The 18,224-nt window shown below is 35.1% G+C and overlaps 1 protein-coding gene across 3 annotated transcripts in view; it reads right to left on the reverse strand.

Moving 5' to 3' along the window:
- Window positions 1–7,889: 7,889 nt before the first annotated feature.
- LOC123536384 (leucine-rich repeat-containing G-protein coupled receptor 5-like) overlaps window positions 7,890–18,224 on the reverse strand; it is a 135,646-nt gene continuing 125,311 nt past the window's right edge. For all 3 annotated transcript variants that reach the window (XM_045319526.2, XM_045319529.2, XM_045319530.2), the window contains exons 18-20: window positions 17,429–17,608; window positions 16,085–16,210; window positions 7,890–11,707 (exon numbers count right to left, since the gene is read on the reverse strand). In XM_045319526.2, the coding sequence (XP_045175461.2) occupies window positions 9,954–11,707; window positions 16,085–16,210; window positions 17,429–17,608 (2,060 nt within the window). In that variant the 3' untranslated portion in view covers window positions 7,890–9,953. The remainder of the gene's footprint in view (window positions 11,708–16,084; window positions 16,211–17,428; window positions 17,609–18,224) is intronic.

The following is an 18,224-nucleotide window of genomic DNA, read 5'->3' on the forward strand; positions in this document are numbered from 1 at the left end:
GATTTCTTACATCACTGATCATATTTAAAGCATAAAAAAGTGCAATTTTTGTTGAAAAATAATCTCAAAGGCCATAAAAACATTCAGGGTCGGGCCAAACATTTAGGGTAGGTTTAGGCCTAGGGTCTTTTTAAATCAAGAAAGAATATAAATAGAATCAAATGTACAACCTTTTAACATTAGAGATAAAATTGAAGCTACTGTAATTTTCATGGCAATGTAAAATTTAGATATGAATATAGTTAAATTCCTATTTAAATTTCAAAACATATTTATGTGTACTTCATTCTGAATGCTTGTGTACATGACGTTATAACAATAATTTGACTACCTTTCACGGTCAGCCCGCCAGCTTAGCTCAGTAGGTAGAGCGCAGATCTGCGGATCACGGGTCCCCAGGCGAGGCGTATGTTTTCCGGGACGATTTGATAGAAGACACTGTGTCTGAAATCATTCGTCTTCCAACCCTGATTCATGTGGGGACGTTGGCAATTACTTGTGGAGAACAGGTTTGTACTGGTACAGAATCCAGGAACACTGGTAACGTCACTGAAACACTGTTGAAAAACGGCGTTACATCCAAAACGAAACAAACAAAACCTTCACGGTCACCCAATATTCAAGTTTAAACTTTCATATATTGTTTCGTAGTGGTCTAATTTTGAACTTAATTCAGCGTTATTAATGGCTGGGCTATGCAGTCAACTATATATATATTTTTTGATGTCTTACTTGTAGTCGAAACAATCGTATGGTGAGAAGCCTTAAATATTTATAGAAGTCAAAAAATTGGCCAACGAACCGTATTACCAGAGAGTATAAAATTACACACTGTTGCCTGCCGTCGTGGTTTGATATCCTTAGTGACACGGCCGAACAGTGTGGAAAACGTGTCAATATCATAACATTGATGTATCCGCATAACTTACAAAATGCCATAAGGCGTACACAAAGAAAATATAAATTGACAGGAGATATACCAAGTGAAATAGTACGTGATGCAGCACAACACAGTTTCCCATATTCCGCTGGTTTAGAACAGTTTTTACTTGGTTGGCTTTGTGGGATGAAACATTCTCTTGTAATCAACGAAGCGCACACTGCGACAATCTATGTCTATGTAGTATTTGTTCAAATTTTTAGCACCTTTAGTTGGACTTGCTTACCTCTAGGTAAATGGCAAGAACACGCCCTTTTAGATACTAATTGTAGTACGAAACAACAGACACTGTTAACCAATTGTAGATATAGCTGTACTAACCAAGGGCCTGTTTCTTGAACTTCCATTAGTTGCATTTTTAAATGTTCTTCTAAGTATACATTTTAGCAAAGAATTGTTTTATATGCTGTAACATAGATCATTTCAAAAATGTTTCAGCGATTCAATATATTGAAATATGTTCGACTGCAGTCCTTGCAAGAAACCATTAATTGAAATAAATTTTCAGATGCAACTTTCACCTAAGTTTTTCCGAGAAACAAACTCCTGATCTGTACAAGACTCTTAGGACATGTGTGCACATATGCGTAAAATTACACTTGAATCTTGTATAGTGCGTTTTATTCGACCTGGCGGGGCGGAGTTAATCTCTGATTTATTCGACCTGGCGGGGCGGAGTTAATCTCTGATTTATGCAAATGATGATAATCTCAAAAACGAGCAAAATAAGTAGAGCAATACCGTTGTTTAATCCGTAACCAACGACTAAAATTTAATTCTACATTGGTTACAATTTAAGATAGATGGCCACTGAATAGAGATAGTACCTAAGTTTTTCAAATCACAGGATTGAAGTTAAAAAGCTTTGAAATGAAGACAAATGTCCATATATTTCTCAAAAACAGAAATATAGACACTATTTTAACCAGAATGTGCGGAATTTGAGCATTTAATATTTCATGTTAACGAAAATTTTGTGATCAAGGAAATGTAATCTTCTTGAACATGGAGAGCAAAACATCAAAGGGACATATATATATGCAGTATTTTCAATTGGGTGCATTTGATTTAACATTCAACTTTGATCTGTTTTGCTAAATACTGATCATGATGCTGTGTGCTAAAAATTAGAACAGCTGGAACAGTCAATTAACAGCAAATCTATGCTTTAGCAGAATCTAAATAGTTAAGCTCTAACTGGGACTCGAACCCAGGACCTCTCACACCTAAGGCAGACACTCTACCACTTCCCTATAAAGCAATAGCTAAAAGCTATGCAGTTTAATTGCTGGATTACATTGCGTGAACTGGAACAATAATCGGTGAACTCGGATTATTGGCGTATTCGCTTTGTTACCTAACGGCAATTTTTGTGTAAAGAAAAAATATAATCTAATGCTGCCAACGTCATAATCGGTCGAATCAGCCCAAATTCTCTGACGTGTTGTTCAGAGTATGAACTTCTGACTGGTAGTACCAGTGAAATATTACTACACTGAATCTTTTATATTGCCCTTTTTTGCAGCTGTCGAACGGCAAAGATGGTGAGTTTTGTGCCAAATATAAGTAATTATTTTACCAGTTTTCAGAGGATTTCAATTGATGGGAAATTACAGTTACAAACTAAATACCTTTCTGCAACACATGGAGTCATTAGCATTCACTGTCAATCAGTATTATGACTAAGATCGACTGTCATCATTCATTTCAAAGTTTCTTAGACAGAGTCCGTTGTTTACATTTTTATCGTAACCGGTGCACTTGTAAAAATCACTTTAGTTTGAAAAATCAAAGTATGCGAAGAGCAATGGTACGGTCTCTACACTGAATAAGAAATCGAAATAATGCAGTGGACCGTCGCAAAACCCCGCCCCGCCAGGTCGATTAAAACGCACTATGTTAGGAGATTAACATAAACATTCGATTGTATTCGTCTATAAGAGATCATGGGACCATTTGGTTAACTAGACTTAATCTACAGATTCCAGCTATAAAATGTGGGCAGCACTTCTGTAAATATAATGAGTGTATCGTTTCGAATTAATATTTACCTCTCGGATACCGTTTAAAACTTATAATGCAATTTGAAAGATGCAAATGTGTCCATTTAAACGGAACAGTGAAAGACATTGCGCTCTATGCGTTGTCTCATTATAGCAACAATTTGTTCAAAGTTGTTTGAAACTTTGACTTTGACTTTTATGTTTTGTTATTGGTACTGTTTAGTTTTCAAGCTTGAACATTTTGGCTTGGTAGGTTTTAAAGCAACTAACCAACACATTGCGAGTTGTGATTTTTAGAATAATTTATCACCGAATGGCAAAATGCCACCACTGTTTCATATATATGTACACGTCACATAATGACTGGTCAGTTTATAGTTTCCTGAATTACGGGAACATTTGACTGTTTGCATTTTTTTTCTCATGCACTTTTATAAACCGTTGCAACGCTTTATTTTCGTTAACATTGGGACGCGACAGTATTTTAGACGCTATCATCATGTGGGCAGCAAACGAAAACTGCGCATGCAGTTTGAGGGTTCAATGTATAGACTCATCTACCGATTAGGGAATTCAGCATGATTTACTTTGCCATATTTAGGTCAGAACCACTTATCGTACTGAATAACATTACCTAAGCAACGGACCGTTCCATTATTAAAAGTACAAAAACATCGCTGACCTCAAAACCGAACTATAGGTAGTGCACAGTATTATGGCGCTTATAAGTGAAAACAAAACAATAACATATAATTAATTCAATACACTAAGTTTACGATTTAGTCAGTGATTCCTCGTTGTCCGAGCGGTTACGGTATTCGTATTATACCTTTTTGTCGGAAGTTCGATCCCCATTTTTTTTCAGTTTCAAAACGTCATAATATTGTGCAATACCTATACGTGTGCGCTCTATTGATAATCATGTTTGGTGTTATTTTCTCTTACTGTCACGTGCTGTTTGCAAGGTGCTTGCTAACGGGAATTCCGTTTTTTATAAACCGGGAAAATCTTAGAAATTGTAGACGAATGTTTTTATCTTAAATTTATTAGGAAAACAACGATTTTCAACAAAATTTGATGAAAAATACATTGTTAGAACATCGAATATGCAGCATATAGGTGAATATAGCAAAAGTTAGATTTTTTAGAATCTGACACCACTATGTGTGGGTTAGTCGCTTTAATACTCCCGCTTTCATATCTTTGAGTATAGTATAATCACCCCTTGGATATGGTGTCTGCTTTTTAATTTTGTCTTTTGGCAGTATCTGTGATATGCAGGCTCCGTAACCTCAGATCACCATTCTAAATTCCAGTTTGTTTAGTTTTGCCCATTTTTTCTCGTTTAGGGCAAGCCCATTATTTTAATTGGGGACCATATGCCGCTTTTCATGGAATTATACACAACTGTATCGTTGAGGGTTTCATGTGCACCGCCATATGAACACATCAGCGGATGTCTCTAATTTGTTTTTTGTACTTGTTACATGTGTAAATGTTGAGTTCTGCTCAATCCGGGGTCAGAGAGCTTAAACGGTAGCATGCATTTCCACTACTGTGCATGAACAGGCTCAATCAAACCGGGTCTGCAACCTTTTTAATTTTTGTCGAGTCGAGCGACCTTTTTCTACCTTAGAAGTGTGGATATGTTGGACACTGGTAAGAAATATTGTGAGGTAAAATTGAAATCGACATACGTGCCAACAATATTGCAAAATCTGACAGAATGACTTTGACCTTTGAGATACCCGATCATAAACTAAAAGAGGTCTGCCCCTTACCAAGACCAATCCTTATGTGATGTTTGATGATTTTATGGGTACGAAGATATATTGAAATTGAGCTTGCCATAAAACTTTTACCCTTTATCCAAGTTACCTTGACCTTTAGGATACCTGACCATGAACTATAAGATATCTGCTCCTTACCAATAAAGATACAAACCGTTATGTTAAGTTTCGTGATAATAAGGGGCAACGGTCTAGAAGATATACTGAAATTAAGAACCCTGCCATGAAACTTTATTCTGAACGGTGCCGCCAACGCCAGCTTCAACGCCCGATACTAGGGCGAGTACAACAGCCCTCCTTATACTTCGAATAATAGAGCTAAAAATGCGCTCACTCCGTCCGTTTTTGTAGGACTTTGGAAAAAAGTAAACATCAAATATGAAAGGGAAGCGACTAGTATAGGGGATAATCACCCAATTATGCAAATAAATAATAAAAAATCGTACCATTCGCATAAAAAATGTCTTCATTAATTATCGGCCATCGACCACATACATACCCTGATCAACATTGCTATTAAGGGTGTTTCTTTTACTTTCTAGTACATTTAACTACTGTGTACTGCAATATGGCGGCCGAAAAACGTCTCCCGTACTTGGACTCTGTATTGTTATATTTTCTGGTCTTTTGGGATCAAGAATTCCATTCAACATCTGTCGTAAGCCGGTGGTAGAGGGAATGAGGGTACTACACTTTTCATAATCTCTCATGAAACTCGTTGAATAAAATTGATCAAATGCTCGGCTCTTGAATAAAATTGATGAAATGCTCGACCGAGCCTCGCATTTTATTATTTTATTCAACACATTTAATAAATTCAACTTGAAAAGACACTCATGTAATATCCTCTATATAATAAAAGTGATTTTTTTTTGTTCTATAAAAAGTCAAAAAAACTGTGTTACTTCAAAGATAGATTAATCAAGTATGCATCTTTTTTTCTGTAGGAATTCTTTTCAGGTATATTAATCACATCTTCTATAATCGGGTAATAGACGTAATCTTCACCAGTAAGGTTAAATGGAAGTGTTAAATTAAGGAGGAATGAACTGAATTGAACTGATTAAGTTGTAAAATAAATGTGAAAAGCAGAGTCATTAGATTCGATTTCCGTGAAACATGAGGGTGCTACTAATGGGTTCTATTTTCCTACTAACGGTGAAGTTCAATGACATTCATTTTACAAGAGAAATATATATCTAGTTGTAGTTGACGGACAGTTTAGTTTACCCGCAAATTTATTTCAGGAATGTCAATATACCTTGGATATTCTAAAAGTATATCAGATATGAATAAAAATTTTCTGCTTATCAAAAGAACATAAAATTGTAAGGCCATACAATCCTAGTTATGATGGCTGTTGTGAAATTTTTGGTTGGAAAATTTAAATAGAGCATTGTCAAAATGAAAGTTTTCCTCAGACGTTAAATTAAACATGCAACGTAAGACAATGAATGTAATTCTCACAAAATAGTTAGTTAAATCGACTATGAAGCGTGTCTTGGAAAATGAACAACTCCATTGACGACCTTACAAACGTAATATTAAATAATTATTGTAAGATCAACGTTTATGGACCTAACCAAGATGATACTCACGCAGTAAATGAGCTGCGCCATGGGAAAACCAACATAGTGGGTGTGCGGCCAGCATGGATCCAGACCAGCCTGCGCATCCGCGCAGTCTGGTCAGGCTCCATGCTGTTCGCTTTTAAAGCCTATTGGAATTGGAGAAACTGTTAGCGAACAGCATGGATCCAGACCAGACTGCGCGGATGCGCAGGCTGGTCTGGATCCATGCTGGTCGCAAAGCCACTATGTTGGTTTTCCCATGGCACGGCTCAAATATTACCTTGGTCAAACCCACAGACTTGGATATTCATCAATATTATCATACAGTAAGTGTTTGATTTTAGGACTATACTTAAAAAGAACAAGATGGTTAACATCTGAATAAGATCGTTTATAAGAAAATAAACGTTTACAGTCAATGCATAATTTAATCGTTACGTAACGAGGCTCCTTAGTAGATGACGCGTTTATGGAAACCAAATATTATTGACAGATATATAATTAGGAAAACGCGAGAGTTTGTTTTGAGAAATAGGTGTTAGGTTAAGTTTGCTTGCAAGAATGTCGCTTTTTGCGAAAAACATCACTTTCTATGGGCCTCCATGTGACCAGTTTTCGACCAGTGAGATAAGAAGAATTTACGATTTATAAAACAAATTGAATTTATGTTTGACACCGCAGCTTCTGTCTACAGTTCAGTTATATTTTACATCATTAAATGTTATCGTGTACCGATTATCTACCAACTAAAATTACTTTAGCTTGTTTATATTTTTTGTAAAACAGGTAAATAAGGTATTTTCTGCAGATTTGTTTCATATATCAAGTTTATTAGGCGTTAACTAAACAAACAGCAATGGAAGACGCTGTTATTCTTAAAACTTCCGATGACATTTGCATTCGTCGAACAATATGTTATTGTTCTTTGTATTGACTAATAAGTTCTCTGTTTTCAGAATGTTTCGGATATTATACTCATATTGTGTGTAAAAAAGTTTGCGTTTTAATTTCTACGAGCACGAAGTATAGGTTAATTTGTATTGAATTTTACACTTTTTGTTTGATAACTTTTGAAATTTATCTTGCCTTTAACAAATATTTTTTTATTTAATACGGCCTCATCAGCCTCTCCCTAGATTTTCTTTCCGTGTTCTTTGTGTTTGAAAGTACAACTGATATTTACAGGAGAAATAAAATATCTTCTGATGATCAACCCTGGTGCAAAGTAATTTAACCATAGTGTCATGAAATAGCTTAAGGTTATGCTAAAACATGAAAAAGATACAAACTTATTGATTGACGTATGGTGCTGCTATACCAAGATGCATCTGATAGCTTCCTTCTAGTAGACAGATTTTTCTCTGAAATTTAGCTCATTTGTTGGCTTTCACAAATAAATAACAGTAACAAATTGTTACCGGTCAACAAGTTCATTCTGCTGATAAGTCTCACGTTATTTACAATTTTATATCAGTATGCGAGTACGCAGTACTTTTAGTGAGTTGATGGAATGTATGAAATCAACAGGATATTACTGTATTTCACCACAGTAGTTACCGAAATTGCACCAATGCAAATACAGATCACGGCGTCCGCTTTTAATTTATTTCATATAACATATTCAAAACTACCAAAATATGCAAGTCCTTGTTTTAAAAGTATAGGCTTAACTTTCTATTAATTGCTAATAGAACTGACCTCAATACTAAAACAAATATTTGAAAAGAATTTAAAGTATTAATAACTTAAGTCAAATATGATATAGCTTCGTGTTTTTGAGTGGAAAGTGCTAACTTAACCTAAAAAGATATTTTTAAGAATGTAAGGACAACTTTTGTTATAAATCAATTCCTGGACTTAGAACATTGCAACCTTTTAGAATGTATAAACGTTTAGTGATAAATAACTTTGTTCATTTCGAAAAAAAAAAATAGTTAAGAGTTTAGGTAAAATTGCTAAAACTGGGAAACAGTAGGCTTTAGACCTTTAAAATTTGACTAAAAGCTACTGTTTTAAACTAGAGGATATTTGTTTATTTCAATGTAAGTTCGAAATATATTTCACCAAGTGAACACCTATTGCGAAATTTTCAGAAGTGGCGCAGCAAAAGATATTTCCATGTAAGGCCAACATGTAAACAAGTAAAACAATTTTCATTTTTATCAAGTATTTTTAATGGTTTAAACCAAATTATACCCATAAGCAACGTCACTTGCGTTGTGTCATGACGTCATAATTTCATAAAGTCAAAATATATAACATATATATTTTTATATACTGAGCAAAACTTCCAACTAGACACTTGAAGAATGTAGATATCTTTTTATATTTTAAAAGGTAAGCTAATGAATGTTAAACATCGTTTTATTGACATAAATGCCTACACAAATATCTGTAAAATAATTTTTACTTTTGCGAAAATCCCGTGCACTTATAAATCGTGATTTTGCCGTATGTATTCTTAAAACTTGGTTTAATTTAATTTTTGTTGTGTGTCTCTAGAAGCCTGGCGTTTTGTGTAAGCAAAAAATAGAAAACGTCTGAATTAAACTGAATATGCTTCGGATGCGACTCAATGAAAGGGCGTGTGCTATAAGAATGTTAGAATCAGGAATGTCACGACGTCAGGTAAGCATTGTGATTTAGGTTACAATTGTCATTATTCTTTGAAATAAAGTTCTCTAATATCATCATGATCATTACACAAGAATACAAATATTCAAAAGTGACATTCAGTACGTTTTCTTCTTTATTCCAGGTGGCTAGGATCTTTGACAGGCATGAAGGGGTCTAATTGGAAGTTTTGCTCAGTATATATTATGTTGAAAAATGTTATATAGTTCTATGAGATTTTTAGATTTCGTTTACAGCTTAATACGATTGAGCATACATTGTTTTGTTGCTGTAAGAATTTATTTACAAATATATCTTTACTGAAACACATTTTGGAAAGAATCTCAGATTATTTATAATTCATGGTATTTCGCATTCAGGTCCAGTCCCTTTCCAGTCAAAAACAAGAATTATGTTTTAACTGCTTTAATACATTAAAATTATCAGTTAAAGCTAATATTTCAACGAAAAGCATAAACTGAAATGCCTCTCGATAAAAATGTTGAGGTTTAATCTATTATAATTAATAGCATTCCATCTGGTGAAAAATTACATTTCCAAAAATATAGCCGAATAAATCTGTAAGGAAGATAAACCAACATATTTTTTTCAGAAATGCTTATGTTCCTGACAAATTATACGGCGCAGATGAATTGCTTTATAACACAAGAAAAAAGTTTGGATTAAATCCATTGAATATTACAGATATCATTCTTTTATTCTTAATAACAAAACATTATGTACATTAAACTCAGTAGGCTATCAATACTGTAAGTAGATATATAAATGAGCCGTGCCTTGAGAAAACCAACATAGTGCTTTTGCGACCAGCATGGATCCAGACCAGCCTGCGCATCGGCGCAGTCTGGTTAGGATCCATGCAGTTCGCTAATTGTTCTCTAGTTTCAATAGGTTTTGAAAGCGAACAGCATGAATCCTGACCAGACTGCGCGGATGCGCAGGCTGGTCTGGATCCATGCTGGTCGCAAATCCACTATGTTGGTTTTCTCATGGCGCGGCTCAAATTATAAATCATTTAAGAACTTGAGCTTATTCCACTTTCTATGTCACAACTTTGCCTGCCTTTAGGAATGCAGAGATTGTCTGGTAGTCTGTCAGTCAGCAACATGGAAGTCTCGCACATCTCTTCACTATCCATAGAGAAGTCCATTTTCTGAGAGCAACCATTATACTCTTTTGTTATTTCACTTTTATTCTTATCACATTTCGTTTTCTTTTCTGAAGATTTGTAGTTTTGTTTTTCCACATCAAGACATTTAATATTTCCGTCATAGAATTCATAAAGTTCATCCTCTTCATAAGCAGAATCCCTACTGGAATTTTTCAACAGAATATAGCCTTCATGTTTGGAAGTTAAGCTGTGTCTCTTGGTCGCTACGTTTTGTAGATTTGCCAATGGTCTTGTTAGTTCTACTAAGCTGTTTGACTTCTGTTTCTGATTCAGCACGTCAAAGTTTCCAGAATTTCTCCAGAGAAACGACAAGTGCGAAGTTTTCCGCCACTCATTAATGTGTTTGTCTTTTTCTCGTTTAGTTATGTCCGCCGTAAGATCGGGCTTTCGCGTGTGTCGTAACGGAACAAGCATTTCAGTCTGTGTAGAGATTGTCTTTCGCTGTGTAACCTCAGGTTCAAAAATACTGTTAACTTGAACTGGTTTGGATTTGAAGTTGTCAATTTTTAAACCAAGCTCTTTACTTCTATCAGTCTCAAATTTCTTTCTAGCGTTGTCATCAACGCCTTTGTTTATTGTTTCTGATTCCATATCGTTTACTGATTTTATATTTCCATCATCGCCGTTAGAGTCAGCAGTTTGGGAATGAACAGACCGGCTCCCAAAAGGAATCGATTGTACTCTTTTTGTTGATTTTACGGAATGATTACACAGTCTTTGCGCACATTTATCGGTTCTATGAAATCTAATTTTACCCTCTTTGGTTCTTACACTTTTAAATGTCTTTGGTTTTGCGCTAAGATACACATTTCCCTCCTTCGTGTGTAAAACTATATCGTGAGAACTATCTATCTCTTCGTCAGTTAAAGTCTGGCGGGGAGATAACGTTGCCGCTCTAGATTCCAAGTCGACATCTCGTCTGGTTTTGAGCATTGGTCGCCTTTCGCTTTCTGGTGAGGAAAGTTCTGTTGGGGAGGCTAATCTTGATGGCGGGAGACGAACACCAGAACGCATGTAGTGCAGAATCTGTTTGTCCTCTCTCGTGAGCGGTAACTTCCGGACTGTCAGATCAGAGTCGTCTGAAGGATTGTTTGACGATGAAGCTTCTCCAGACGTACTCGGTTCATTAAGTGAATTCTCGCAGCTTCTTTTCCCGCTGCAACTATTATTTGGATGATGTCGATGTGACACAGCTGACATTCTGCCCAGACCACTGCTTGAAAAATGGCGGGAAATACTAGACTCTTCAATTCGTTTGCACAATTTAACACAGTCACGTTTAAACTGTCTTGTAAAGAAAGCATACAAAAAGGGATTTGCACAACTGTTTAAGGGAAGTACAAATATTGTAAGAACCTTTGCTTCGTCTATACTTATTCTGGCCAAGTGCCAATTGAAAGCTGCTGTCAATGAAAAAAAGATGATGGGAGCCCAGCAGAAGAAGTCTGTGAAAACAAGAAGTGCCATTCGTTTAGCTACGATAGAATCCTTGGAGTTCCAAGTGTGAGATGCCCGGATAGAAATAAACATCCCACCATAACATATCACTATGACGATGAAAGAAATGGCGTTGAATATCATGATGAAGCAGACATACGCTGAAACAGAAAGCAAAGAAAGAATGTTCACAAACGGAAAATATGTGGAAGAATATTTACTTGTTTAAATGTAATATACCACTCGTAAATTACTCTTAAACTTGATAAAAATATAATATTTAGGACCAGGACCAGAAACAGATATGCCATATGACAAGTAATTCCCTGTGAAAATTATTTTATCAATAGGGATTAATATCCTCAAGACGCCGCTTTGACACGTTGTGATCATGACCTTTGACCTTCAAATTTGGCCTTTGACATAGTGACTTGGGTTGTACACTCTGCAAGCCGTTTTGATGAGGATAACACGTGGTGCTAATTTAATGAAAATCATTCTTGTAGTAAAGAAGCTAAGGAGCGAACACAAATGCAGGCTATTTGAGCGTTGACCGCTGAGTTTAACCTTGACATGGACTTATGATCTGGATTGTGTACGCCGAATGTCATCTGGATGAAGTTAACAAGTGATACTTTTTTTGAAAACAAGAGGGCCAAGATGGCCCCAGGTCACTCACCTGAGAAACCCATCATAACACACCATAACAGTGTAAACATGTTTGACCTAGTGATTTCATAGAAAAAAATATTCTGACCAGTTATCATTAAAATTGGAGCAAAAATCTTGAGTATAAATAAGAATTTTCTTTGATTTGACCTAGTGACCTAGTTTTTGACCCAAGATGACCTATATTCGAATTTGACCTAGATTTCATCAAGGCTATCATTCTGACCAAATTCATGAAGATCAATTGAAAAATACAGCCTCTATCGCATACACATGGTTTTTCATTGATTTGACCTAGTGACCTAGTTTTTGACCCCAGACTACCCATATTCGAACTTGACCTAGATTTCATCAAGGCAACCATTCTAACAAAATTTCATGAAGATCAGCTGAAAAATTTAGCCTCTATCGCATACACAAGGTTTTTTCTTTGATTTGACCTAGTGACTTAGTTTTTGACCGAGATGACCCATATTCGAACTTGACCTAGATTTCATCAAGGCAATCATTCTGAACAAATTTTATGAAGATCAATTGAAAAATACAGCCTCACTGCATACAGAAGGGTTTTCTTTGATTTGACCTAGTGACCTACTTTTTAATCCAAGATAACACATATTCAAACTAAACGTAGATTTTATCAAGGCAATCATTCTGACCAAATTTTATGAAGATCAATTGAAAAATACAGCCTTTATCGCATACTCAAAGTTTTTTCTATGATTTGACCTAGTGACCTACTTTCTGACTATGACCCATATTCAGATTTAACCTAGACTTAATCAAGGCAATTATTCTGACTTAATTTCGGGAATATCAATTGGAAAATAGAGCCTCTATTGCATACACAATGTTTTTCTTTGATTTGACCTAGTGACCTAATTTTTGATCCCAGATGACCCATTTTCAAACTCAGCCTAGATTTCAAAAAGGTTATCATTTGGCTTAATTTCAGGAAGATCAATTGAAAAATACAGCCTCTATCGCATATAAAAGCTTTTCCTTTGATTTGACCTAGTGACCTAGTTTTTGATTCCACATGACCCATATTCAAACTTGACCCCGATTTCATCAAGGCAATCATTCTGACCAAAATTCATGAAGATTAATTGAAAAATACAACCTCTATCGCATACACAAGGTTTTTCTTTGATTTGACCTAGTGACCTAGTTTTTGACCCCAGATGATCCGTTTTCAAACTCGGCCTAGATTTCATCAAGATAATCATTCTGACCAAAATTCATGAATATTAATTGAAAAATACAGCCTCTATCGCATACACAAGGTTTTTCTTTGATTTAACCTAGTTACCTAGTTTTTGATCCCAGATGACCCATTTTCGAACTTGACCTAGATTTCATCAAGGCAATCATTCTGACCAAATTTTATGAAGATCAATTGAAAAATACAGCCTCACTGCATACAGAAGGGTTTTCTTTGATTTGACCTAGTGACCTACTTTTTAATCCAAGATAACACATATTCAAACTAAACGTAGATTTTATCAAGGCAATCATTCTGACCAAATTTTATGAAGATCAATTGAAAAATACAGCCTTTATCGCATACTCAAAGTTTTTTCTATGATTTGACCTAGTGACCTACTTTTTGACTATGACCCATATTCAAATTTAACCTAGACTTAATCAAGGCAATTATTCTGACTTAATTTCGGGAATATCAATTGGAAAATAGAGCCTCTATTGCATACACAATGTTTTTCTTTGATTTGACCTAGTGACCTAATTTTTGATCCCAGATGACCCATTTTCAAACTCAGCCTAGATTTCAAAAAGGTTATCATTTGGCTTAATTTCAGGAAGATCAATTGAAAAATACAGCCTCTATCGCATATAAAAGCTTTTCCTTTGATTTGACCTAGTGACCTAGTTTTTGATTCCACATGACCCATATTCAAACTTGACCCCGATTTCATCAAGGCAATCATTCTGACCAAAATTCATGAAGATTAATTGAAAAATACAACCTCTATCGCATACACAAGGTTTTTCTTTGATTTGACCTAGTGACCTAGTTTTTGACCCCAGATGATCCGTTTTCAAACTCGGCCTAGATTTTATCAAGATAATCATTCTGACCAAAATTCATGAATATTAATTGAAAAATACAGCCTCTATCGCATACACAAGGTTTTTCTTTGATTTAACCTAGTTACCTAGTTTTTGATCCCAGATGACCCATTTTCAAACTCGGTCTAGATTTTATCAAGGTAATCTTTCTGACCAAAATTCATGAAGATTAATTGAAAAAAGCAGCCTCTATCGCATACACAAGGTTTTTCTTTGATTTGACCTAGTGACCTAGTTTTTGACCCAAGATAACCCATTTTCGAACTCTGTCTAGATTTTATCAAGATAATCATTCTACCAAAATTCATGAAGATTAATTGAAAAATACAGCCTCTATCGCATACACAAGGTTTTTCTTTGATTTGACCTAGTGACCCAGATTTTGATCCCAGATGACTCATTTTCGAACTCGGCCTACATTTTATCAAGGTTATCATTCCGACAAAATTTCATGAAGATCAGTTGAAATATACAGCCTCTATCGCATACACAAGCTAAATGTTGACAGACGACAGACGACAGACAAACAGACAGACGACAGACGACGGACGCCGGACATCGAGTGATCAGAAAAACTCACCTGAATATTTAGTGGTTGAGAAAAGATAGAGCCAACAAGAATTTAACCCATTTGATTTTTGACTTCTATGTGTGCTACTGACCTTAAATTTAATGACATGGGTCATATGCTTTGAACGTCGTCTTGATGTGAAGAACAATCGGTGTCATTTTCATGAACATCTTTTAGACGATACAGAGTGAAAAGGAAATTAAGCTATTTGACCTTTGATCTCCATGTGTGATTTTGTCCTTGACCCGAGTTTTCTGCTCTGCAAGTGGCCTTGATGGGGTTAATAACTGATTCATGTTTTATGAAAATCTTCCTAGCGCTTTACAAGATATGGAGTTAAACTAATTCATATTTACCTGCAAGTGTGACAATAATTATGTAGCGGACAAAGTTAAGCTATTTGACCTTTGACCTTCAAGTGTGATTGCGTTCTGCAAGTAGTTTAATGAAACTTTTCCTAGCGGTTAGGAAAATACAAAGTAGACTGAGTTACGGACCAACATGACTCAAATATGGCCGCCATGTACTTTGTATTTGGCAGCAATAAACGATCGTTTAGAAGTTGAAAAAAGAAATTTGATCTGTTCAGTGTTGTAAGTTAGAATTATTGGAATCATGTAAAATGAATAAATGTATGGGCACGGACAAAACGCACTCCGTGGCAGATGTTTAGACAATTTAATATTCAATAGTATTATGTTACGTAGTAATAGAAATTTTGAAATTGCATTTTTTTTCTTAGATATATATGGAAAAAAATTAACATACAACTTTATCGAGGTTAATTAATACCCAACAGATAAGGTTTCATAATTTTTCTAGAGTTTGTTTTCTACTTGAGAATATAATGAAAACAAAACTTTATTATTATATAATAGGTTAAATATGTAATGCGTAATAAACTAATTAGCATATTATTTAAAAAACTGAAAAGGCACTATAACGCTTTAATTCATGAACCAATCACGACTATGCAGGTCAACCGCAGGAATTCACTACGTAATACGCAAAGTTTGTATGCACTGTTAGTTTTCGAGAAAAGTGTCAAATGTTTCTCAGTCTGTATATGGATTATTTTGTATAGATATTATACTTTGTGGCAAATGTTACTGGGTCTGTATATGAATCATTTTATAAAGATATTATACTGTCTCAATTCTCATATTGCAAATACACTGTATTGTATAATGTTTATTCCGATACTCACCTAACGAAATCTCATCTTCCGTGTCGAAAGGCAGACAAATTGCAAATTTTCTATAGTCACTCACTTTGAACAACGGTAAACTAGCTATAACAAGGCACAACACCCACCCACAAGCCATCACGATTCCTGAAGTAAAATTATATGCTAATGTCATATAAAAATGAATATCAACGAAGGTTCTACAAATAATCGACTCTTAAAAATGTCCTGTTAAGACTTAAAGGTGTACGCTCGAATTCCCTGTATATGAGATCGGCGAAATTTTTCCTTATAATAGAATTTCTTCAAAATTTGGATATTGAAGGACAATCATCTAAGACACAAAAATATGCTATGCAATAAAAATCATAGTCACCGGTATTGAAAAAAAAAAGAGTTATTTTGGGGGAAATGCAATTTTCATGTGCAGATAACTCTTTCTCAATACCAGTGACCTATGATTTTTATTGCATATTTTTGTTTCTTAGATGATTGTCCTTCAATATCCAAAGTTTGAAAAAAATTCTGATATTGGGAAAATTTTCGCTCGAATTCTAGCGAACGCCTTTTAAGGGTTTTGCGTTATAGAATATGACTTTTAAAACGTTTTACATTAACAGTTATTTATTGCTTTCATAATACATTGGTTCAGTTACATTACTTGTCAGTGAAAGAAATGTTTGGTCTAAAACGACTTCACAATTTTTTTAAAGGGTCTAAACGACAAAACTTTTACATTTCCTATAAAAAGACTTTTTGCTACAGATGAATGCCGTACAAGAAAACAACATATTTTCCGATATTCTGACTCCTGATTTCGGAGAATGTCTTTAATAAATAATGTAAAATCAGACTATTCACAAGGCTAAAATTTCACATTTTTGAATTGTTACTTAGTCGCTTGATAGTCTATCTGCGATATATGACCTATATTTGAGACATAAACGGCTATTTCGATTGATTACAATAATAAATACCGCCCTGAGTATTTGATTTTACGAACACGGACAGTTAGCAAGTATAACATACCTGAGCTTTTAGTAAAGGGCTGATTTTGAGGCAAAGTAACACATCATTAAATGTGATTTTTTAGTGTATATAAATATATATATGAGCCGCGCCATGAGAAAATCAACATAGTGGGTTTGCGACCAGCATGGATCTAGACCAGCCTGCGCATCCGCGCAATCTGGTCAGGATCCATGCTGTTCGCTAACGGTTGCTCTAATTGCATAAGGCTTTAAAAGCGAACAGCATGGATCCTGACCAGACTGCGCTGATGCGCAGGCTGGTCTGGATCAATGCTGGTCACAAAGCCACTATGTTGGTTTTCTCATGGCGCGGCTCATATATCTAAAATATTACCAGCATGCCCTAGTCTCACACGTTTTCCTATCTGCATAGCGTGAGAAATGGCGTAAAATCGTTCAACTGTGATAACCACTAAGGTAAACACGCTAAGTTCACTGGATAAAACGCCTAGAAATCCTGCAACTAGACATCCGGGTCCCGTCTGCCAGTAGATGGCGTGATTTTCAAATTTTCCTGAAATCAAACGTTATGAATACATCACATTAGACTATATTTCCAGACTTCATTTTGATAAAAACTTTTGACTTCCCGCATCATCATCATACGCGGATTAATTTTGCAATTAGGAGAAAAGTAGGCCTACTCATACTAATCGTAAAGTGTAAACTATTATGGAGGGTTTGGCGTACACTTTATGTAATGTACCTTCAAAGCAGCTCTTACGCAAGTGACGCTAAAACCCCTCGGGATGTATCATCTACTGTTAAAGTCTAATTATTATAAAAGTACATTACCAGCTTGTAGAAGATCTCACTATGATGAATAAAGTTCACATGATCGTACTTCCTTGTAGTGAATTAATTCTAATGATAATTTATATTTCTATTTCCCAGAATGAAATGTATTTGACACAAAAATTTTATGTGTAACATACACTTACTGTTATTTGTAATTGCTTGACATATTAGCCCATAAAACATGTGTTGAATATAGACAGGTCATAGACCGGAGACTTATGTAATGAACCAATGAACCATGTCCTAAAGTACGTGTTTTTTTTTTGTGTTTTTTTTTCATTTTCCGACCGTTCAGAGTCATATCACAGACATGGTTTGTAATATTTCAATAA

Source organism: Mercenaria mercenaria, chromosome 17 (genome assembly GCF_021730395.1).
Source record: "Mercenaria mercenaria strain notata chromosome 17, MADL_Memer_1, whole genome shotgun sequence".
In the NCBI taxonomy this organism is placed as follows: domain Eukaryota; kingdom Metazoa; phylum Mollusca; class Bivalvia; order Venerida; family Veneridae; genus Mercenaria; species Mercenaria mercenaria.